General features: G+C 57.3%; 7 protein-coding genes across 7 annotated transcripts; 3 read left to right on the top strand and 4 right to left on the bottom strand.

The window, feature by feature from the left end:
• Positions 1-1419: 1419 nt before the first annotated feature.
• Positions 1420-3372, top strand: EHS24_007656 (uncharacterized protein; the record flags this gene model as incomplete). Its single annotated transcript, XM_028623001.1, has 5 exons — positions 1420-1559; positions 1683-1897; positions 2113-2354; positions 2411-2683; positions 2740-3372. The coding sequence occupies 5 exons, from the start codon at positions 1420-1422 to the stop codon at positions 3370-3372; spliced, it is 1503 nt and encodes a 500-aa protein (XP_028476894.1).
• Positions 3373-3524: 152 nt separating this feature from the next.
• On the bottom strand, positions 3525-5687 carry EHS24_007655 (uncharacterized protein; the record flags this gene model as incomplete). The annotated part of the gene is made up of 8 exons (XM_028623000.1): positions 3525-3627; positions 3700-4199; positions 4265-4579; positions 4619-4859; positions 4913-5044; positions 5123-5152; positions 5199-5422; positions 5478-5687. 8 exons carry the CDS (start codon positions 5685-5687, stop codon positions 3525-3527), a joined length of 1755 nt encoding a protein of 584 aa, XP_028476893.1.
• Positions 5688-6108: 421 nt separating this feature from the next.
• Positions 6109-7111, top strand: EHS24_007654 (uncharacterized protein; the record flags this gene model as incomplete). Its single annotated transcript, XM_028622999.1, has 4 exons — positions 6109-6476; positions 6531-6633; positions 6675-6898; positions 6946-7111. The coding sequence occupies 4 exons, from the start codon at positions 6109-6111 to the stop codon at positions 7109-7111; spliced, it is 861 nt and encodes a 286-aa protein (XP_028476892.1).
• A 215-nt stretch (positions 7112-7326) lies between these two features.
• NAT1 (N-terminal acetyltransferase) lies at positions 7327-8198 on the bottom strand (the record flags this gene model as incomplete). Its single annotated transcript, XM_028622998.1, has 2 exons — positions 7327-7974; positions 8028-8198. 2 exons carry the CDS (start codon positions 8196-8198, stop codon positions 7327-7329), a joined length of 819 nt encoding a protein of 272 aa, XP_028476891.1.
• Positions 8199-9959: 1761 nt separating this feature from the next.
• On the top strand, positions 9960-13524 carry EHS24_007652 (uncharacterized protein; the record flags this gene model as incomplete). Its single annotated transcript, XM_028622997.1, has 3 exons — positions 9960-10023; positions 10241-10373; positions 10413-13524. The coding sequence occupies 3 exons, from the start codon at positions 9960-9962 to the stop codon at positions 13522-13524; spliced, it is 3309 nt and encodes a 1102-aa protein (XP_028476890.1).
• A 439-nt stretch (positions 13525-13963) lies between these two features.
• EHS24_007651 (uncharacterized protein) lies at positions 13964-15860 on the bottom strand (the record flags this gene model as incomplete). The annotated part of the gene is made up of 9 exons (XM_028622996.1): positions 13964-14090; positions 14145-14176; positions 14235-14362; positions 14404-14525; positions 14566-14653; positions 14697-15299; positions 15401-15547; positions 15621-15646; positions 15685-15860. 9 exons carry the CDS (start codon positions 15858-15860, stop codon positions 13964-13966), a joined length of 1449 nt encoding a protein of 482 aa, XP_028476889.1.
• Positions 15861-16475: 615 nt separating this feature from the next.
• EHS24_007650 (uncharacterized protein) lies at positions 16476-17499 on the bottom strand (the record flags this gene model as incomplete). Its single annotated transcript, XM_028622995.1, has 2 exons — positions 16476-16774; positions 16821-17499. 2 exons carry the CDS (start codon positions 17497-17499, stop codon positions 16476-16478), a joined length of 978 nt encoding a protein of 325 aa, XP_028476888.1.
• Between the last annotated feature and the right edge of the window lie 159 nt (positions 17500-17658).

The raw sequence follows: 17658 nt of genomic DNA, 5'->3' as shown, positions 1-17658 counted from the left end.
TTGATACCTGGTCGTCGTCCTAGTGGTCTGGCGACCCGGTAGACATACCTCCAACACCGTGAGCTTGATACGCGGCCATGGGGCTATACACAAGTATAATGATAGGACATATCCGACGATAGAGCAAGGATACGAAACGGCGCACCACTGCTGCCAAGATCCCCACCCGCAATACCAATAAGGGTATCAGGAACTTGCATTCTGAGATAAGGCACTTTGGAAGGGGACGTGCATGTCGGTTGCTTCCACAATGCAGTAGGAAAACGACTTGCCTGTGACCGTGACCTGTCTCTTCCACGAGATATCCTGCGGGCCAAGAGTGAGTGTGCAAATGGTTGTTGACACCTACAGTGGTACCCAGGACGAGCCATATGACTACAGACTTCCCATTAGAAAACTTAGTGGCTATCCAAGCCCAGGGGCCGCGGCATTCCTGTATGGGCAGAAGCCAGTGCTGATAGCAATCTGGGGTGTTGGTAGAGCAACAGCCAAGTCTCTCTACGAACGTATCACAAAAGCAAGGCCAGGGGTGGGTGTCCAACAACATATGTTGCCCACCAAGACTGCCGCTTCCGAGTCGGTGTATTCACCGAAACGTGAAGGAGTCGTTGAATGGTGGAGTGGGCATGGATGCCAGCCCGACATTGTTCCGCTCATGTGATGCTCTCCAGCTGCGCATTGGGACCGAGCCGAACATGGGAAGGTGGGCATGTGAGTCTATCGCGTTCGCCATTGTGAAAGGACGGCGGCTGTCGTTGGGAATCGTCGAAGCAACGTGCTGTGCCAGTTCGGCAAACCGCTAAGAAGACAGAATGCCGAGGTCCCTCCTCTGCATGAAGCAGGCTGTGGGAACGCTGCATGCATGATGACCCCCTGAAGGACAAGATAACAACCACTCGACATCCGTATCAGTGCTGACGGACGTACAGGCGATAGGCAGGTGCAAATGAACTGGTCGATTACGCCACTATCCATCCACTCGGCCACCAGGGCCAACGACGCGCGCAATCCCTGGGTGCGGTCGTTCTGCAGGTTTTTGGTCTTCCTTCTGTCTCAGTGGCCGTGCCGCTGCACGCCAACAACGCAACTAAAACAATGTGCGCTAGTGCATCTGCGGGCTCAGAGGCACGGAACGCTGCGGGCAACGTGCGGCACAAGGACGGCAGAGCATACGCGCGCATGTCCACAAGCGCCGCCCAATCTCTCGAAAGTCGGTCGGCGTTGGCCGTGTGCCGAGTTTGAACCTGAGCCTGAGGGCTTAGGTCATTGATGTCTGGTGACTCCTTAAGAACCACATGTTGACGATACCCATTCACCCACTTTTGTCTTTCGAGTTCTCGCCACACTATCCCCTGTAGCGGGGTGCAGGTAAACACCACTCGGCCTGAACATTTGGACACACACCCCTACATCCACACAATGGGCGCCAGACGCGACAAGATTGAAACTATTTTCTGGGGGACGCCGCCCAAGGATCCAAAGGAACGCAAGCTGCTCGTCAAGCTCGACCTTGCCATCTTGTCGTACATTTGTCTCAACTACTGGATCAACTATGTTGAGTGAGTGGCATGCGTGACCGGGGCGTGGAACATAAACAGTGTTTGTTGTTGTTGGCATTCGTGTCATTTTCAGACTGCACGATGGCCTCGCGAAATCGTTTCCGCACATTACTTACTCTCCAGCCGTGCCAACTTTGCCAACGCCTACGTGACGGGCATGCAGCAAGCAGTCGGCTTTGCTGGCAACCAGTACACACTGGCCAATTCATGCTTCACTGCAGGCTACATTGTGGGCCAGTGGCCCTCGGCCGTCATCCTTGCCTCTGGTCGCTTCCCGCCGCGCTTCTACTTTCCCTTGTGCTGTCTCGCCTGGGGACTCTGTACCCTTGGTATGGCTTGTGAGTACCCCCCCCCCCCCCCCCCCCCCGATTCTCCTGTGACTGCATCATCGCATCGTTCCATTTGTTCCATGCATGGCATGGTTCGATGCGCGAGCGACTCGTAGTCGACTCGCGAGTCGGACGACCTTGTGCGGGGCGCCACAAGGGTCATTGTCACCGGCTACCTCGACCCATCGTATCACCCAAGCCCCCGGACTGACTCTGTTCCCCAGTTGTCACCACCCCCCACCAGGTAATGGCGGTGCGCTTTGTCCAGGCAATCTTCGAAGCATCGACATTTTCCGGAAGCCATTACATTCTTGGAACATGGTACCGCGACAACGAGCTCGGCAAGCGTACCGCCGTGTTCACCTCTGCGGCTCAGTTCGGTACCTTCTTCTCGGGTATCATGCAGGGTGCTATCAAGTCATCCCTCGACGGCCGCCACGGCAAGGCCGGATGGCAGTGGCTCTTTGTAAGCGGCCTTTGAACCTCAACTGCCACATTCTGACACTGACACCTACAAATTAGATTATCAACTTTGCCATGACCGTCGTCATTGCGCTGCACGGTTTCTTTTTCTTCCCCGACACGCCTCACACGTCCAAGGCCTTCTGGCTCTCCGAAGAGGAACGTGAAATGTGCCGCACGCGCATTCCTTACCAGGAGCACTACGTCATTACGTGGGCACGATTCCGGCAGTCTATTACCAAGGTCGTGACTACTTGGCGGTTTTCCCTGTTCGTGCTTTTGTTCACCTTCTCGGCGACCGCGTTTGAGAAGACGGGTGTCTACTCTGAGTTCGTGAGTTTACTATAAGAAACCAGTCGTTGGTCGACCCATTCTTACTCACTATTCAGCTTTTCTGGGTCAAGTCGGTCAAGAACGCAGACGGCACCGCACGTTACACTGCCTCCCAGGTCAATTACTACCCGACCATCCAGACAGCTGTCGCCATTGTTGGCACGTACCTCATGACAGTGTACTGTGATCACACAGGCCACCGCTTTTTCGCCAACGTCATCATGTACGCAGCCGTCCTCATCTCCTCTGCAATGCTGCTTGCGTGGAACATCGGTATCCCTGGCCATTTCTTCGCCTACAGCATCAGTGGAATCGGTTACGCTGGCCAGGCGAGCAACTTTTCTTGGGCCAACTCGTCCACGCGTGACGACGAAATGCTAAGGTCCCTCACTTTGTTCAGCATGAACCTGGGGTCCAACCTGTGGGCACTGTGGTACGGTATTGCCATCTGGCCAGTTGTCGACCAGCCCAAGTTCCGGAATGGACAAATCGCCACAATCGTCACTGGTGCCGCTTCCGTTGGTGTGGCCGGCGCTATCGCCTACTGTGCCCGTCGCTGGCCGGCACCCATGCCTCAGGACAACTACGAGGCCGAGGTGGTCGAGAAGGGTATTCAGCCCAAGGCCAGTGCTGAGGATGACAAGCATCCCGAGGTGACGGACGTGGTTGCGGCTGAGGATCGGCGTTAGATTTGTAGTGGTCAAGGAGTTGGAGGGGTAGTCAGTTGTGCAAGTAGGGGAACCGTTGCGGCGTGTCATGATGCATCTCAGTGCAGCTACATGAGCGTTTCGTTTTCGTCATTTATTACAACCAGATCATTTTCGAGTGGACGCTTTCCCGTCTAGTCGAGGAACAGCTTCGAGTTGAGACGGTTCGCGACCTCCCATGGTGTAAGGTCCTCCGGGTCGTGGTCGTGGTAGTGCCAGAACGCCTCCATCATCTGACTGGCTGCGCGGTTGTCAAAGCACGCGTGTGGACTGCATGGGTTAGCTACTGGGCGGAGAACATTTACCTACCCAAATTCTGAAAGCAGTTCAACAGCAGACTGACGCGCCGGGTCGTCCTTGGGGATATGGAATCCGGCGATAACAAGGGGCCAGGTGAGCCAGACGATGCGGCCATACTGCGACAGCATCTCTTTTGCCAACTCGATAATAGCTCGAGCCGCACTGTCAATACGAGGGTCGTTGCTCGACACGCCAAAGACGATACGCAGGAGACGTATCTTGGTGGCGTGGCGGTAGGCAATGTTGCCATACTGGGTTCGTGGGTGAAAGGGCGTAAAGTTGCACGCATTGTCCCACACTTTTAGTTCGGCCAGCAGGCCATTGGCCTGTTCTTCGAGCTGGGAACGTTCGGAACGCTCGTCAACGGGTGCCTTGGGCTTTTCCTCTTCCGGTGCCGGTGTAGCCTCTTCGCTTTGCGGGAGACGCGCGGTGACGCGCGCAGGAAGACGGAGCAGGAGCGAGGCCATCTGTGGCGCAGCCGTGAGATGCTCGTTGAGGAGGTAGCCCGCCTCGCGAACGCGTGAAATGAGAGTGCAGGCCTGTTAGGTTAGCTTGTACGCGGCACCTTACCCACCCTTGCAATGAGATCCACCATGCCGCGTGACATGCCAAACATGCGTTCAATGCTCTCCCACTCGTTTTCAGTGCGCGACCAAGTCTCAGCCTCAAAGAACCATGGTGTGAAGGCATCTCGCAAGATTGAGGGAGCCAGTTCAGTAGTCATACAGCCAAATACGTCACGAACAGCCAGTTGTTCGAGGACAAAACGCGATGGAGAGAGGTGGTCGCGCGGAGAGTCGACGAGCAGGGCCTGCGCTCCACCCATCCGCGTGATGAGGGATAAGACGGATGTCAGGAGAGAGTGCCATGCTTCGTCTGCGGCAAGTGACTTAGGCTGTGAGCAGGCTATTCTCCAGACTCAACTCACGCTGGCAATGGTGCAGCTCAGCAGCGCGGCGAGGACAAGCTCCACTTCGGTCTTGTCGATACTTTTCGGCTGACCGTCCGGTGTCTCTAAAGCGAGGCGCACGAGGTCAAGGACACGTGGTCGTGTAGCACGGGTGATACGCCATGCACCTTCTTGATCGTCTGGGTTGTTGACGTAGCGTAGATGCACTGCTCCAACGGCAAGCATGGCGGTGCGCAGAGCGTCGGCAGCTGGGGATACGCTGACTGGTTAGCATAGGGCTGTGTGTTTGTGACGCAGTCAGTAGACACTCACCCGGGAAGATGCGTAAATGCCAGTGGCGCGTGGACAGTAAGCCACGGGTTCCATGGGTTATGGGGAGCCTCGAATGCGAGGATGATGTGGACCGTGCGAGAGAGGTAGTGGCGAATGACGAGGCGCTCGTCGCTGTCAGAGGGTCAGTCGTGATCATGGCGGAGTTTTGGGGACAAATGCCGGCCCAAGTACGGCGCTGCGTGTACGTACACCGACGGAAAGTACGGTTGCAAGAAGGACCTAGGCGGGTGGTGAGCAGAGAACACAACGGTTGAGGAGCACGCACGGGTCCATCATCATTTCGGCGCGAAGTGGCTCGGGCACCAGCTCAACCTCACGCTCCTTGCCTTTGACAGAGCCAAGGGGCGGTAACGACGATACAAACGAGTCTGGCGCTGAGAAGGGCAGCTTGAAGCGACGTTTGGGCTCGCCGCCAGCAACGCTGTGGCTCCTCTGCTTTCGGGGACGGTTCTTGCGACGCTGTACCGGGTCATCTGGCGGCCATGTGCACTTTGCGTCTGTCAGCCACGAGGCATAAAAACATGTAGGGCCGTAACCCCCTCACCTCTCGTTGACCAATTTGGCACTTTTCACAGACGGGACGCGACTCATCGCACTTGACCTTGCGGCGGCGACACGTAAAACAGCCGGATCGTGAGCGCTGACTGCCAGCCTCTGCGGTGCTGTCTCCTCCGGATGATGGATCACCTGCCGAGCCAAACAAGGCCAGGAAAGGATCCATAGTAATGTCAGGCGACGTGGACACGTTGGACATGAGCTGTGTGGGGTTGGGTGATTGAGAGGATGAAGGATAATGGCACTCGTCAATCAGCTCGCCATGGACTGGGCGGCCCTAGTCGGTCCCCCGACGTGCTCCATACTGGGGGGCAGCGCATTTGCTCCCGTCACTGGGGCGTGATAACCGAGGCTCGGCTAGTTGGTATAGGCTTGAGCAATAGCCGGAAGGTCACGTGATGTAGACAACGCACAACGTGGCGCGGACATGAGGTCCAACCTCCATTCTTTTGATTACGTCATGGATTTCCCTCTCGATGTCAGCAACGAACCTGGGATCTAGGGGCATCTTGCGCCATCTCTCCAAAGATCAAACCCTCGTTTCTCATCGCATGCTCCTTATTTCTCGTTCTCGCTCCCTCACATCGGTCACATTTCCACTGTCTACTTTTATCCGCACAATGACTTCCTACTCCTCTCTTCCAGAGGGTTCTACCGACCCCCGCGACGCCAACTTGGTCATTCGCGAACTGCTTCCCGGCATGATTACGTTTAGCCAACCCTTTGTAAGCGTCACTCTCGCACACCACTGCGGCGTCCCGTCCATCTCTAACATCGCACAGAGCCGCTTTGGCGTAGTCCCCATTGGCGGTCGCTCCACTGCCATTCGAGTCAACGACGGCATTTTCGTCTACGTCTCCCACCCTTACACCACTGCCACCGCCGAGGCTCTCAAGCAGCTCGGTGGCGAAGTCAAGTGGCTCGTGACGCCTGACGGCGAGCATGGCATGAACATCGGGGCTTGGGCCGAACAGTTCCCAGAGGCCAAGTACGTTGTTACTGTAACGCTGAGCAGCTTTTGGATGACAATGTTGACGAGCAGGGCTATTGGCGTCTCTCGCTTTGAGAAGGCTAAGCCGAACGTCAAATGGGCCGGTCTCTTCGGTGCCGGTGGCGAGGACAAGACGTACGGCTTTGAGCCAGAGGTAAGTGGCCATATGCTCAGATATAGTGTGTTAATGGCCAGATTTCTCTCCACCAGGTCTCGGCACACGTCAACGACGAGCTCACCGCTATCCACCACCCGAGCGGCACGCTTCTCGAGGCTGACCTTCTCTTTAACCTCCCCCCGAAGGAACAGTACTCGCGTGCCGGTGGACTGACCTTCTTCTCCCGTCTCCTCGGTGGATCATTCAGCCCTGACGGATCGTTGCACAAGAGCGCCATTGGATCGCTGGTGGCGAAGCCCGAGTAGGTCAACTCTGCCGACTGCAATGACATTTGGCTAACAAAGACAGTCTCGCCAAGAAGGAGCTTGCACCCATCTTTGCGGCTAAATGGGATCGCCTTGTGCCCTGCCACGGCGACGTGATTGAGACTGGAGGCAAGGAAGCTTGGACCAAGCTTTACGGCCAGTTCCACACGCCTGCGACCCCTCCCGCCGATGACCCTGCTAAGCTGTAAAGGGGGTGAGCTGGAGGTGTCATGAGTATAGAGCTAGATAAAACGGAAATACATATTCGTAGGTGTATGTTATAGGTGCTTCTGAGGTTGCTGCGCATGTCGTTGGTCAGTGTTGCCTGGGCGCGATTTTTGACTATTGCACCAGTTATGACAACACTGGCAAGCCACTGGCTATCATGTCGAGTCTTGACGACGCCCGTCGCGACCCGTCCTCTCTACTCGGGCTTGATAGCGCCAACTTGCAACAGACGGTTGTACACCTTTTGTACCAGCGCGTCATCGGCTCCCAGCTGCATGTCGACTCGGAGAACCTTGCCGACTTGCTCCAACGTGTCCATTGAATAGTCTGTCACTCCACTAGCCGTTCGGTGCTTCATCGAGGCGTCGATACCCGTCACCTTCTCCACCCCGGCAAATCGAGAGAGCATAAGACGTTTGGTAAAGTGGCTGTCGGGGCTGGTCGAGACGTACCAGTTGAAGGCCTCGATATCCGCCTCGACAACGGGTCCTTTGGTGAGACCATACATGGCCATCCACGTTCCATTGACAAGCGTTTCCATGACAGTGTGCACGTCGTCGCCGCGGCGATCGGATGTAACGATCGAGTTGGCAGCCGAGACTGCACGGAAGGTTCCCCACTTGCCCTCTTGCGCATCGTCCCCGACCCCGAGCTGAACCGGCATGGTCGGTGTGTATCCACCGAATCCCGGGTCGAAGAGGAACTTGCCCTCAGGTAGGCTCACCACAACGGCTGTGTGGGTCTTGGCCATGGGCCGGGTGATCCCCGGCGAGATGTAGACGCGTGCCAGGACGTATTCGACGTTGAAGCCCAGCTCACCAAGGGCCGCGAATGACAAGGTGGCCTGCTCCATGCAGTACCCGCCGCGACGGTCCTCGAGGAGCTTTTGAAGAGAACGTCTGGGTCGAGAGACACCGCTTGGCCGATGAAGGGCGTGATGGTGTCAAAGGGGATGGCGCGCAGGTGGGCTTCGAGCAAGGTTGTGAGTGACGCCAAGTCGCGGGTGGTAGGCGCCGTCGCGCCCAGGCGCTTGAGGTAGCGCTCGGAGAGAGAGGGGGAGGCGACCATGGTGAGAGTTGTGCGGGCGGAAGAGTGGAGAATCCTCTGGATCCGACCGAGTATTTACGGGTTGTCGGTTTAGAGATGGGAAATAAGCTGACTCGAATGAGGAATGCCAGCGATTATTAGATGAACGAGGACGACAGGCTTGGCGCGGCGCTGGCGGCGCCGGATGAACCATCTTGCCGGCCGCTCAGGATATCGAGGCGCGCTATCGACCAGGGAACACCCACGGATCCCATGACCACATTGTTATCGGTGGTCGCTGACAAACGTTGCAAAGCAAAGTCCACTCCGGAGATCGGTCGAAGCTTAGGACCTGGCAGTTGGCAGTCGTGGGTCGGTCGGTACATCCACATGCACACATACTTGCACCAGATGATCACACAGGGTTCTCCATTGTCGGGGCACACGTGTGAGCCTGGATGTCAACCAAACTGCCATTGACGCTGAACTAGTTCGACTGTTACACCGACGCTCAACACGTCACCCAGCTGCAGCCAGCTCTCCGCCCTGCTCCATTGTCATGTTTAGGACGTTTAGGCAGCCATGACAAGATTTTCGGAGTTCGACTACCTGGTGTCCGCCACAATGTCCGCAGTCCCCCAAGCGCTACCTACATAACACTGCAGCCATGCATATCTCATTTCGATCCACTCTGTCTTTCGTACACCCTTACTGGGTGCTATATGTACTAGTAACAGTAATCCGCTTCCTAACCTATTTCCTTGTCAGCTGTGGCAACCCCTCGGAGAAAAGAGACCATGACATTCCAATATCCTCGCCAGACCACTAGGTGACGAGCATCAATGCGCGTGGCAGAGCATCACCCGATAGACAGGGACTCATTGTCATCGAAAAGAACCTTGAGAGAATGATATCCAAGGACCGAAACACTGGTGATACCCCACCTGCAAGCGTCTGCTTGATGTGGTCCAGTTTTGGATACACAAACGCTTTCCTCCACATCGAAGGCTTGTTCATGTATGATGGACAGCATGACTTTTGATTAGCTTACTATCCTAGTTTTCAGCGTATCCTAGTTGCCAGTGTGTTTTATGACAGCGGAGATCCCCATGCATCACATCACTAAACATACAAACGATAACTTCTGTCGTTGTTTTGGATAAAAGTCCATCTTTTGGCCCAGCTTTATTTTATTTGACATACCATCTCCGGATCACCGGGACCCACGCCCACCTGTAGGCAGTAGGCCAGTACCCGGATTTCTAAGCGCAGGTATATATTCTGCCTTGTCGGTCCGAACACAACGCGACAGAACCGAAAGGAAGGTTGCTCCTGTCGCCGTTCGCTCACGTACAATTAACAATTAACCACGATGTTCTTCTAACTCACCAATGCTCTAATTGTGTGCCCCCCCCCCCCCCCCCCCCCCCCCCCCCCACACACACACACATACACACACGCACACACACAAAAACCCAGTATATCAGTATGGACCAACTGCAAGTGAGACAGTGACGTTATAAAAGAGGGGCCGGCTTGCTTGGGACTCCCGAAGACACCACTGTTCACGCTAATGGGCCAAAACCTTCCCGTTGGAGCAGCAACCACACGAAACAATCTCCCAGCGTTCGCTCTCACCCCAGGTCACCCGTCATCGCCGTGTTCTTCCTGCAAGTCTGCATGCCCTCTACTGTCAGCACAACATCCGAGGAGTAATGGTCGACGGAAAATGCCTTCGTTGCGTTGCGTCGTGTTGTGACGTCGGCAATGACATCATTTGGCCCTGGCAGTTGCTCCCCACACATGTGGCGGCTCACCCCCTCCGACAATCACAAGTTGGCGGCGGTGACATCAGCAGGTCCAACTGGTGCGTGCGTGAACCGTGGAGTCATACTCGCCGACAGGCGTGCATATAAGTGCTGGGAGGTCGCTGATGGGTACAGCCAGTCCCTCTTTCTTTCAATAATCTAACAACAGTAAGTGTTTGGACGTCCCGTTTCATGCGTGACAGCCCTGTCTCGGAAGAAAAGGACCTGGTGGCGGTCTCGGAGATAGATAAGGTCGGCTAACCAACGTTCTTTCAGTGAACACACACACCGACGTCCGCGAGCATCCAGCGTCGGGCGGCGTCACTCAAGCCGTTGATAGCAAGGAGATGGACGCCGATATCTCGCGCAAGATCAAGCTGTGGGGTGTTATCGAAGCCTTCCGTGACGGGTGAGTTCACGTTGCGCCTAAACCGTACTGACGGACAAGAAAATACCCAGACAATGACCAGATTGAGAGTACCCTGTCGTACGCTCAGGCCAATGCCGGCTTTGACATCAATAAGCTGTCGCCCGACGGCAAAATCCTGATTACGGATATCAGAGACATGATCGGCACTCTACGCGACGTTGTCCGCTCCAAGAACGGAGATGAGCTTATTCAGAAAACGTTGTGGCACTCGAAACAGGTCGACCTTTCCCACGCCAAGCAGCAAGGTGTCAATCCAACCAGCAAGGCCGACGCTCAGGCTGACGGGGACGAAGCGGCGAAGCACATTCGTGTTCTTGCCAGTCTGTTCTTGACCAACGGCGAGGTTCGCAAACTCGTTTCGGACTTGGGCCTGATTGGCCGCGAGCTCCTCTCCAACGCTGCTGTCAAGGTTGCCGACGCCTCTCGTCCCAGTCAGGAGCAAATGGGGCAGGTCGACAACCCCGCCCAAGCCAACACCTTCATTGGACCCGACGGCCAGACTCTGGGGCCCAACGACTCCCCTCAGCTCGCGGTCAAGGGCCCCGACGGCACCCAGATCCGGTACGACCCAAAGCATCCTCCCAGCCAGGCTCAAATCCACGATGGACAGGGCAACGTCACGACCGCCGGCGAGGCATACACTCAGTACCAGGACACGAAGCAGCAACTCAAGGACCAGGCCGCACAGGCTGCCACGGACCCCCAGTCCGCCTCTCAGTCCGCGTCGCAGGACCCGAACGTCGCCCAGGCAAAGCAGACTGCTCAATACCATGCGTCTGCAATTGACCAGCACCGGGACCCCAACGCGTCGTACACCACTCAGGCCCGTCAGGTTCGTGATGGTGCTATCCAGCACCTCGATCAGGACCCCCAGGCGCGAGACGCAAAGGACCAAGCCAAAGGCCACGCAAACAGGCTGTCCAACAAGATTCCCGAGCAACACCGTCAGCGCGCTGCCGAGGCCTGGAGCGAGACTACCAGCCTGATCGATGACGCCTTCCCGGAAGAACGCCGCGACCAGTTCATCTACCGTCTCAAAAAGGTGCTGTACGAGGTGCAGCAGCACAAAGACTATAACGAGGCCATGTCTTGGCTTCTTGACACTGCCGAAAAGTACAACTCGCATGCCGAGCACGTTATCGGCAAGGGTGTCGATGCGCACCAGGAGGCTTCCCGGAACAAACATGCCACTGGTACTGTCCAGAGCTGGATCACCATCTTTGAGCGCTTCGCCAACGGTCGTTCGCTCGAGCCGGTCCAGAACGCTGCCGACCAGATGTACACCGACGCCAACAATGATCCCGAGCTCAGGCAATGGTGGAAGGCCGCCGATGACTACGTCCACCGCGTGCTCCTCGAACCTGGCTACGTCATGGACGAAGAGTGCGACCAGGAGGGAGAGCAGCTCAAGCGCGTTGCCAGCTCATGGTTTGGCGAGAACGGCAGATACAAGGCCCACTGGGACAACCTCTGGGACCAACTTTCCAATTGGTTCAAGGCCTTCCACGAGGACGAACTAAACCGCCAGTTTGGTGACGATTGGAAGCGGCTTACGCAACACCTGGTCTACGACGAGGACGGCAAGTTTACGTTCAAGCCTCATCTCTGGAACGACATTCGTCGCGTCATTCTTCCCGCGGCTATCCGCAACATTGGATACATTCCTATCCCGCGTGCAGAGTTGATTGACGAAAAGCTCGACCTGACGGTTGAGGGGGTCACCTTGTCGGGTCCCAACTTGTTCCCCAACGTGATCAACTTTGAGAGCGTCAACAAGTTCAAGTTCTCGCCATTTGACAGCATCCCGGACAAGAGCTACCACCGCATCCACATTGGCATGTCGCAGATCCAGGCCGACATCAAGGATGTGCGCTTCGCGTTCCGCAAGAAGAGCGGTTTCCCCAAGATCTCCGACCGCGGTCTTGCCGATGTGACAATTGCCCGCCAAGGTATCACCGTTGCTGTGGAGATTGAGACCGTCGACCGCCGCGACTCGTTCTTCCGTGTCCGCAGCGTCAACACCAGCATCGACCAGCTGTCATTCAAGATCCGCGAGAGCAAGCACGACCTGCTCTACAAGTTTATCAAGCCGGCGGCTGTCAAGATCATCAAGCAGGCCATCACCCAGGCCGTTGAGAGCTCGATCCGCTCGGGCCTCGAGTACCTCGATGACGAACTTGTTGGGGTCCGCAACCGCATGGAGGAGGCCAAGTCTTCAGAGGACACAACCCGTACGCAGGCCCTCAAGGACATGTTCGCGCGCAAGAAGGCTGTCGCCGAGGAAAAGAAGGCCGACGCAGAGGAGAAGGTGGCCGAGCGCGGTACCGACTTCCACTTCGTCATCGACCGCAAGGATGAGAAGCTCGGCGACATGATGAAGGAGGTCCCAGGTTCTGTCACCGAGCGCCTCTGGAAGACAGAGGATGCAGCCATGTCTGGCACTGACTGGAAGTCGCCTGCCTTCTCGATCGTCGACCACCGCCACCCCGCCACCACGGGCGAACACCACCCGCACGCCACTCCCGGCGCTGCCGCCGGTAAGAGCTTGACCGCTGGCATCACTGGAAACGAGCACAACAATGCCGCTGCCACTGGTGCCCCAGTCGCTGCTGGTGGTGTTCCGGTCGCTGCCGCTAGTGTCCCAGGCCAACAGGCTCGTGCCCCCGCCCAGCAGACTCCTGCCTCCCCCACTAGCCGCGGCCCTCCGGGTAGTACCACTCAGCACGGCGGTGCCACCTCGGTGTCTCCTGCTGCCGCCCACACTGCGACGACCCCCCAGAGTGCTGTGGGCGCTGCCCGCGGTGCACCCACCAGCGCTTCGGCGCAGCCTGCTGGCTTTGCGTCCCCAGCGGTTGGCGGTGTTGCCAGCAACACCACGAGACAGAACGATGGCTTCATTCAGCCCAACCAGCAGACGCAGGCCGGTACCCTCTCCGGTCAGCACACCCATGCGGGTACGCTCACTGGTCAGCACACTCAGGCCAGCACACTCCCCGGTCAGCACACTCAGGCGGGTACGCTCCCGGGTCAGCACACCCAGCCGGGTACGCTCCCGGGCCAGCAGACCGAGGCTCAAAAGCTGGCCAGCGACGTCCAGCAGCAACTGCCGCCAACGCACCGGGCACTGTAAGATCCTAGCGACAGGTGACCTCTGGTTGGCTTCTATTCAGTGTTGTATTCCTCGTTTCACCCCCTTTCTCTCTCGTACCTCTCCTCTGACCGTTGAGTGGTCTCTTTTGAGTCGACAGTTCGGTAGTTAAAAACACAAACCAGTATGAGCGTCATGCAGAATCAGTAGTCTTGCGAATGACGTGCTAGATTTGATGCTGCAACGTCCCCGTTGGTGCTCCGCAGTGGGATGCGTCTGGGGCGCTTTAATTTATCCGTTATTTCCACTATTTTCTGGTCATCGACCACCGAAGGAGAGGTCCATGTTAATCTAGAGGAAGTGAATGTCATCGTAATCGCCTCACGTCTCATGCCCATATGTCTATGCTACAAGGCAGCTCCTGTAAATGGAGCTGCCGACCATTTCCGCCGGCCTGAATTGTTTGTGTCTTTGCTTTCGCTTAGAAGCTGGTGATGTCGCGACCGAAGAAGAATGCGAGCGCCCAGTAAACTGGAATCAGGATACGGTTACGCCACCCCATGGCGAGGGTCATGTAGTATGAGCGCCAGACGAGCCACGCGGCCATGCTAGGGCTATCAGCCATGTCATCTTGACTCATGATCCCCCACGCCGCCACTTACCCGGCGATACGCGCGCGAGGACCTTCTATACTCTTGCCGGAGCGGTCCACCATTGCCTGCCGTCAGTTCAATTCACAGTTGCAAGCTCACGTTATAGTTGCCGATGAACACCATGCTACCACGGTTCTTCCACTCAAAGGCAGCCTGAGACTCGAGCGACTTGCCCTTGGCGACGGCGCCGAGCGTCGAGGCCATGTACCCTGCCATTTGGGACGCGACTGACGAGCGTTAATTGATACCACCAAGATATATAACGCACCTTGAGCCGTTTGTGGGAGCCTGGTACCGTCCGCTGGGGTGGCATTATCGCCAATCGCAAAGACGCCAGGAATGTGCTTGCCGTCTCCATCGAGGACTTGAAGCTGAGGGCCGACCTTGATCCTGGTACCGGTGAGTCGCGTCATCCCCGCTAGGGACTTACGCCTTTACGTCTTTGCTCACTCCCTCAATCTGGTGCACAAACTCGTTCACCTGCAGACCAGTGTTCCAAACGAGGAGGCCATATGGTTCTGTGCTCTGTCAGACACCGCAGCGGTTGGTCTCAAAACTCACCCTTCTCGCCCGAGTCGAATTCCAGCCAGTCCTTGCCCACACCCACGATCTTGGTGTTGCCCTGCACCTTGACACCCACACGAGAGAACTTGCGCTCAGCATACTCGCGGAGGCTCGAGTCAAAGCTCATGAGGATTCCCGGGGCGACGTCGTAGAGGGTGATGGTGACCTTGTCCTTGAGGTGCGGGTAGAGACGGTAGACGTCCGAGTGCACGAAATCGTGCAGCTCGGCGGCAAACTCGACACCGGTAGGACCACCGCCGACAACACGGAAGGACAGGAGCTTTGCGACCTCTTCGGGGGTCGCATCGGGCTCACTGGCGAGCTCCAGGCACTCCAGAAGACGAAGGCGGATGGCGCGGGCTTCACGCACGTCCTTGAGAAAGTGGGCGTGTTCGCGAACGCCAGGAGTACCAAACCACGCGCTGCGACATCCGGTGGCGATCACAAGCTTGTCGTAAGGGACATCGTAGGCGTCCGAGGGAGTGTAGGCTGCCTCAATCTCTGCGCTGTAGTGCTGGGGAACGTTGACTGGGGAGTCGACCGTCGGGTCGCGCAGTGGCGGGAGGGAGGGGCCGACACGGACGACCTTGTTCGCAAAGTCTGCCTGTCAGCTGGTCCAGCTTTTCGATGCCGCCAATCGCCTAGCTCCTGGCCAAAGGCGACGGAACTCAACAACCTCCGCGAGTTCAGGCCACACTTACCGACGTTATCGGCCCAACCCTGACAGAATGTGACATGCTTGATGTTGCGGACCGGCTCAGTCGCGCAGCGGAACTCGAGTGTACCGACGCAAGTGGATGCAAGGAAGGGGGTGAAGGAGAAGTATGAGTTGGGCGACACGACAGTCACTGGGTCGTCGTCAGCTCAACTGGACGGTGGAAGGACGGAGGTCCAAGGCGACCGTGTCCAAACTCAACGCACCATCGTACAGGTTCTTGTCAACCTTACTTTGCTTGTCAGTAGTGATAACCAATGGCCCACCCACCGAGCAACGTTGTATCCACTCCAGCCGCTGCCCAGCACGAGCAGGCGCTCCTTGGCGAGCGCGCTGGCCGAGCTTGCGAACCCACGCGGAGTGGTCGAGACCGCGGCTTGCGTTGCCCGAACGCGGGCGAGGCTCAAGTTGATGCCAGTACGTGGCGCAGTGACTCGTGTAAGCATTCTTGTTGTGAAACGGTTTTGGAGAAATGCGAGCAAGGGATTCTTGTCATCTTTTGGGTAGTCGTCAGGTAGTCACTCGTGTGTGCACGGGAGCCGTCGGCGATCGGTGACCATTGAGACCGCATGACCGCGCCATGGGTTGCCGTGATCTTCCGGTGAGTTGCTCTTGGTGGTAGGGGGGTTATGACATCATTTGACTCATTGAATTGCTGCTGTCACCTCGCGGCCGCCGTGTGGCTCCCGGATCCCGTATGGGCCTCTGGGATGCGCACATTTGGTGAGCATCCATTTCGTGGGTCTCGATGCATTTGGTCTTTCAGATCTGCACGTAGGAATGCAGCATGCTTTGCGGCGCCCGCACGGCAAACCCTTTCGCTCGGTGTCCCGTAGACATCCGCAGATATGCGGATGTTTCCGAAATCTGTTATCAGTAGAGTGTGGCGGAGCGAGAGGGAAGGTTCTGCAATTCTGCAATTCTGGCAATCTGTAAACGGAGGGTACAGTACATCTCTTCGTGACATGCCAGCTACTCGGCTACTCGAGGTTCTCTTTTATCACATCACATGGCGCGTCTCAGTGCCCATCCTCGCCCCTCACCGACAGACCCAAACCACCTCAGCGAAGGCCAGCCGGCTGGCGGTGCTTCTCGGCCTTGACCTCGTCTTCGTGGCGACGCCTCGTGGCTGCGAGGAACTCGTCGAGGTGCCGGTCTGCCACCATGCGCCGGCTGCGGTCCTCGTCGTAGGGCTCGTCATTGGCGGGACCGCGGCCTCGACCGTGACGGCCAGGATCAGGACCACCTTGCACATCACGGCGCCCACGACGGCCGTTCTTGTCGTTGCGCTTGCCCTTCTTGCCCTTGGTCGCTGCTCGACCTCCACCCCGTCCCTGGGTCTCTCGCAGGTCGAGAGTGGCTAAAAATGTCAGTCGAGTGAACGTGCGGTTCTCTCTGCAACCCACCGATGTGTCGCAGGTATCTCACACAGACCCAGAGATCACCAGTCCGGTGCTCGGGGGGAACGTAGGAGATGGCGCTCGCGAGCTCGTTCACCATGTGCAGGCTCGGCATGGGAACGGGGCTGGGCGGGCGCACGTACGGCGCAGGGCGATCACGGGTGGTGTTCCAGTGCCTGGGTTGAGGATGGACGAGGATTGGGCCGACGGACGACTCGCGAGAAGACCCAGAGAAGACGGTGAGGTCGAGAACGTCGCCGTACGAGGCGTGCTGGATGGGTGTGGCTCTTGTAAGGTCGCGCGAGGGGGTGATGGCCGGCGAGGGGGGCAAGCTTTCAATCCCCGGAAATGTGTTCGGTTCAGTGCAGCTCGCCTCAGCCACGAGTGCAGCCAGAACGCCGCCGTCCCCGGACCCAGATGGTCGGCAGTCCACGTTGTTGCGGCTGCTACAGGAGTCCTGCGCAGCCCAGAGGAGATTCGAGTCCTCGACTGCGTCTGCGACCTGGGTTACAGGGTCAAGATGTGGCGAGACTGGTCGTACAGGTAGGGAACTCGGGCCGGGTGGGTAGCGAGGAGAGGGAGAGACATCGTTTGACGCATCCCCATGCTTGAGCAGGTCACTCTTCAAGAGGAGCGAGGGCGGTGGTGCCGGGAGGTGAGAGGGTGGCGCGCGGGTGTCGCTCATGGTCAAGAAGTTGGGTGAGAGTAAGTGAGAGAGAAGAGTGTTGGCCAGTGGTTAGTCGTGCGCCGTGTGATGTGATGAAGGTACAACCAATGATGCAATGCGCCCCCCTCGCCCACAAACGTTGCTCAAATGCAAACGATCCATTGTTACTGATACTGA

Source organism: Apiotrichum porosum (assembly GCF_003942205.1).
Source record: "Apiotrichum porosum strain DSM 27194 chromosome Unknown scaffold_5, whole genome shotgun sequence".
Lineage (NCBI taxonomy): Eukaryota > Fungi > Basidiomycota > Tremellomycetes > Trichosporonales > Trichosporonaceae > Apiotrichum > Apiotrichum porosum.
This window is presented reverse-complemented; position numbering and strand designations above follow the sequence as displayed.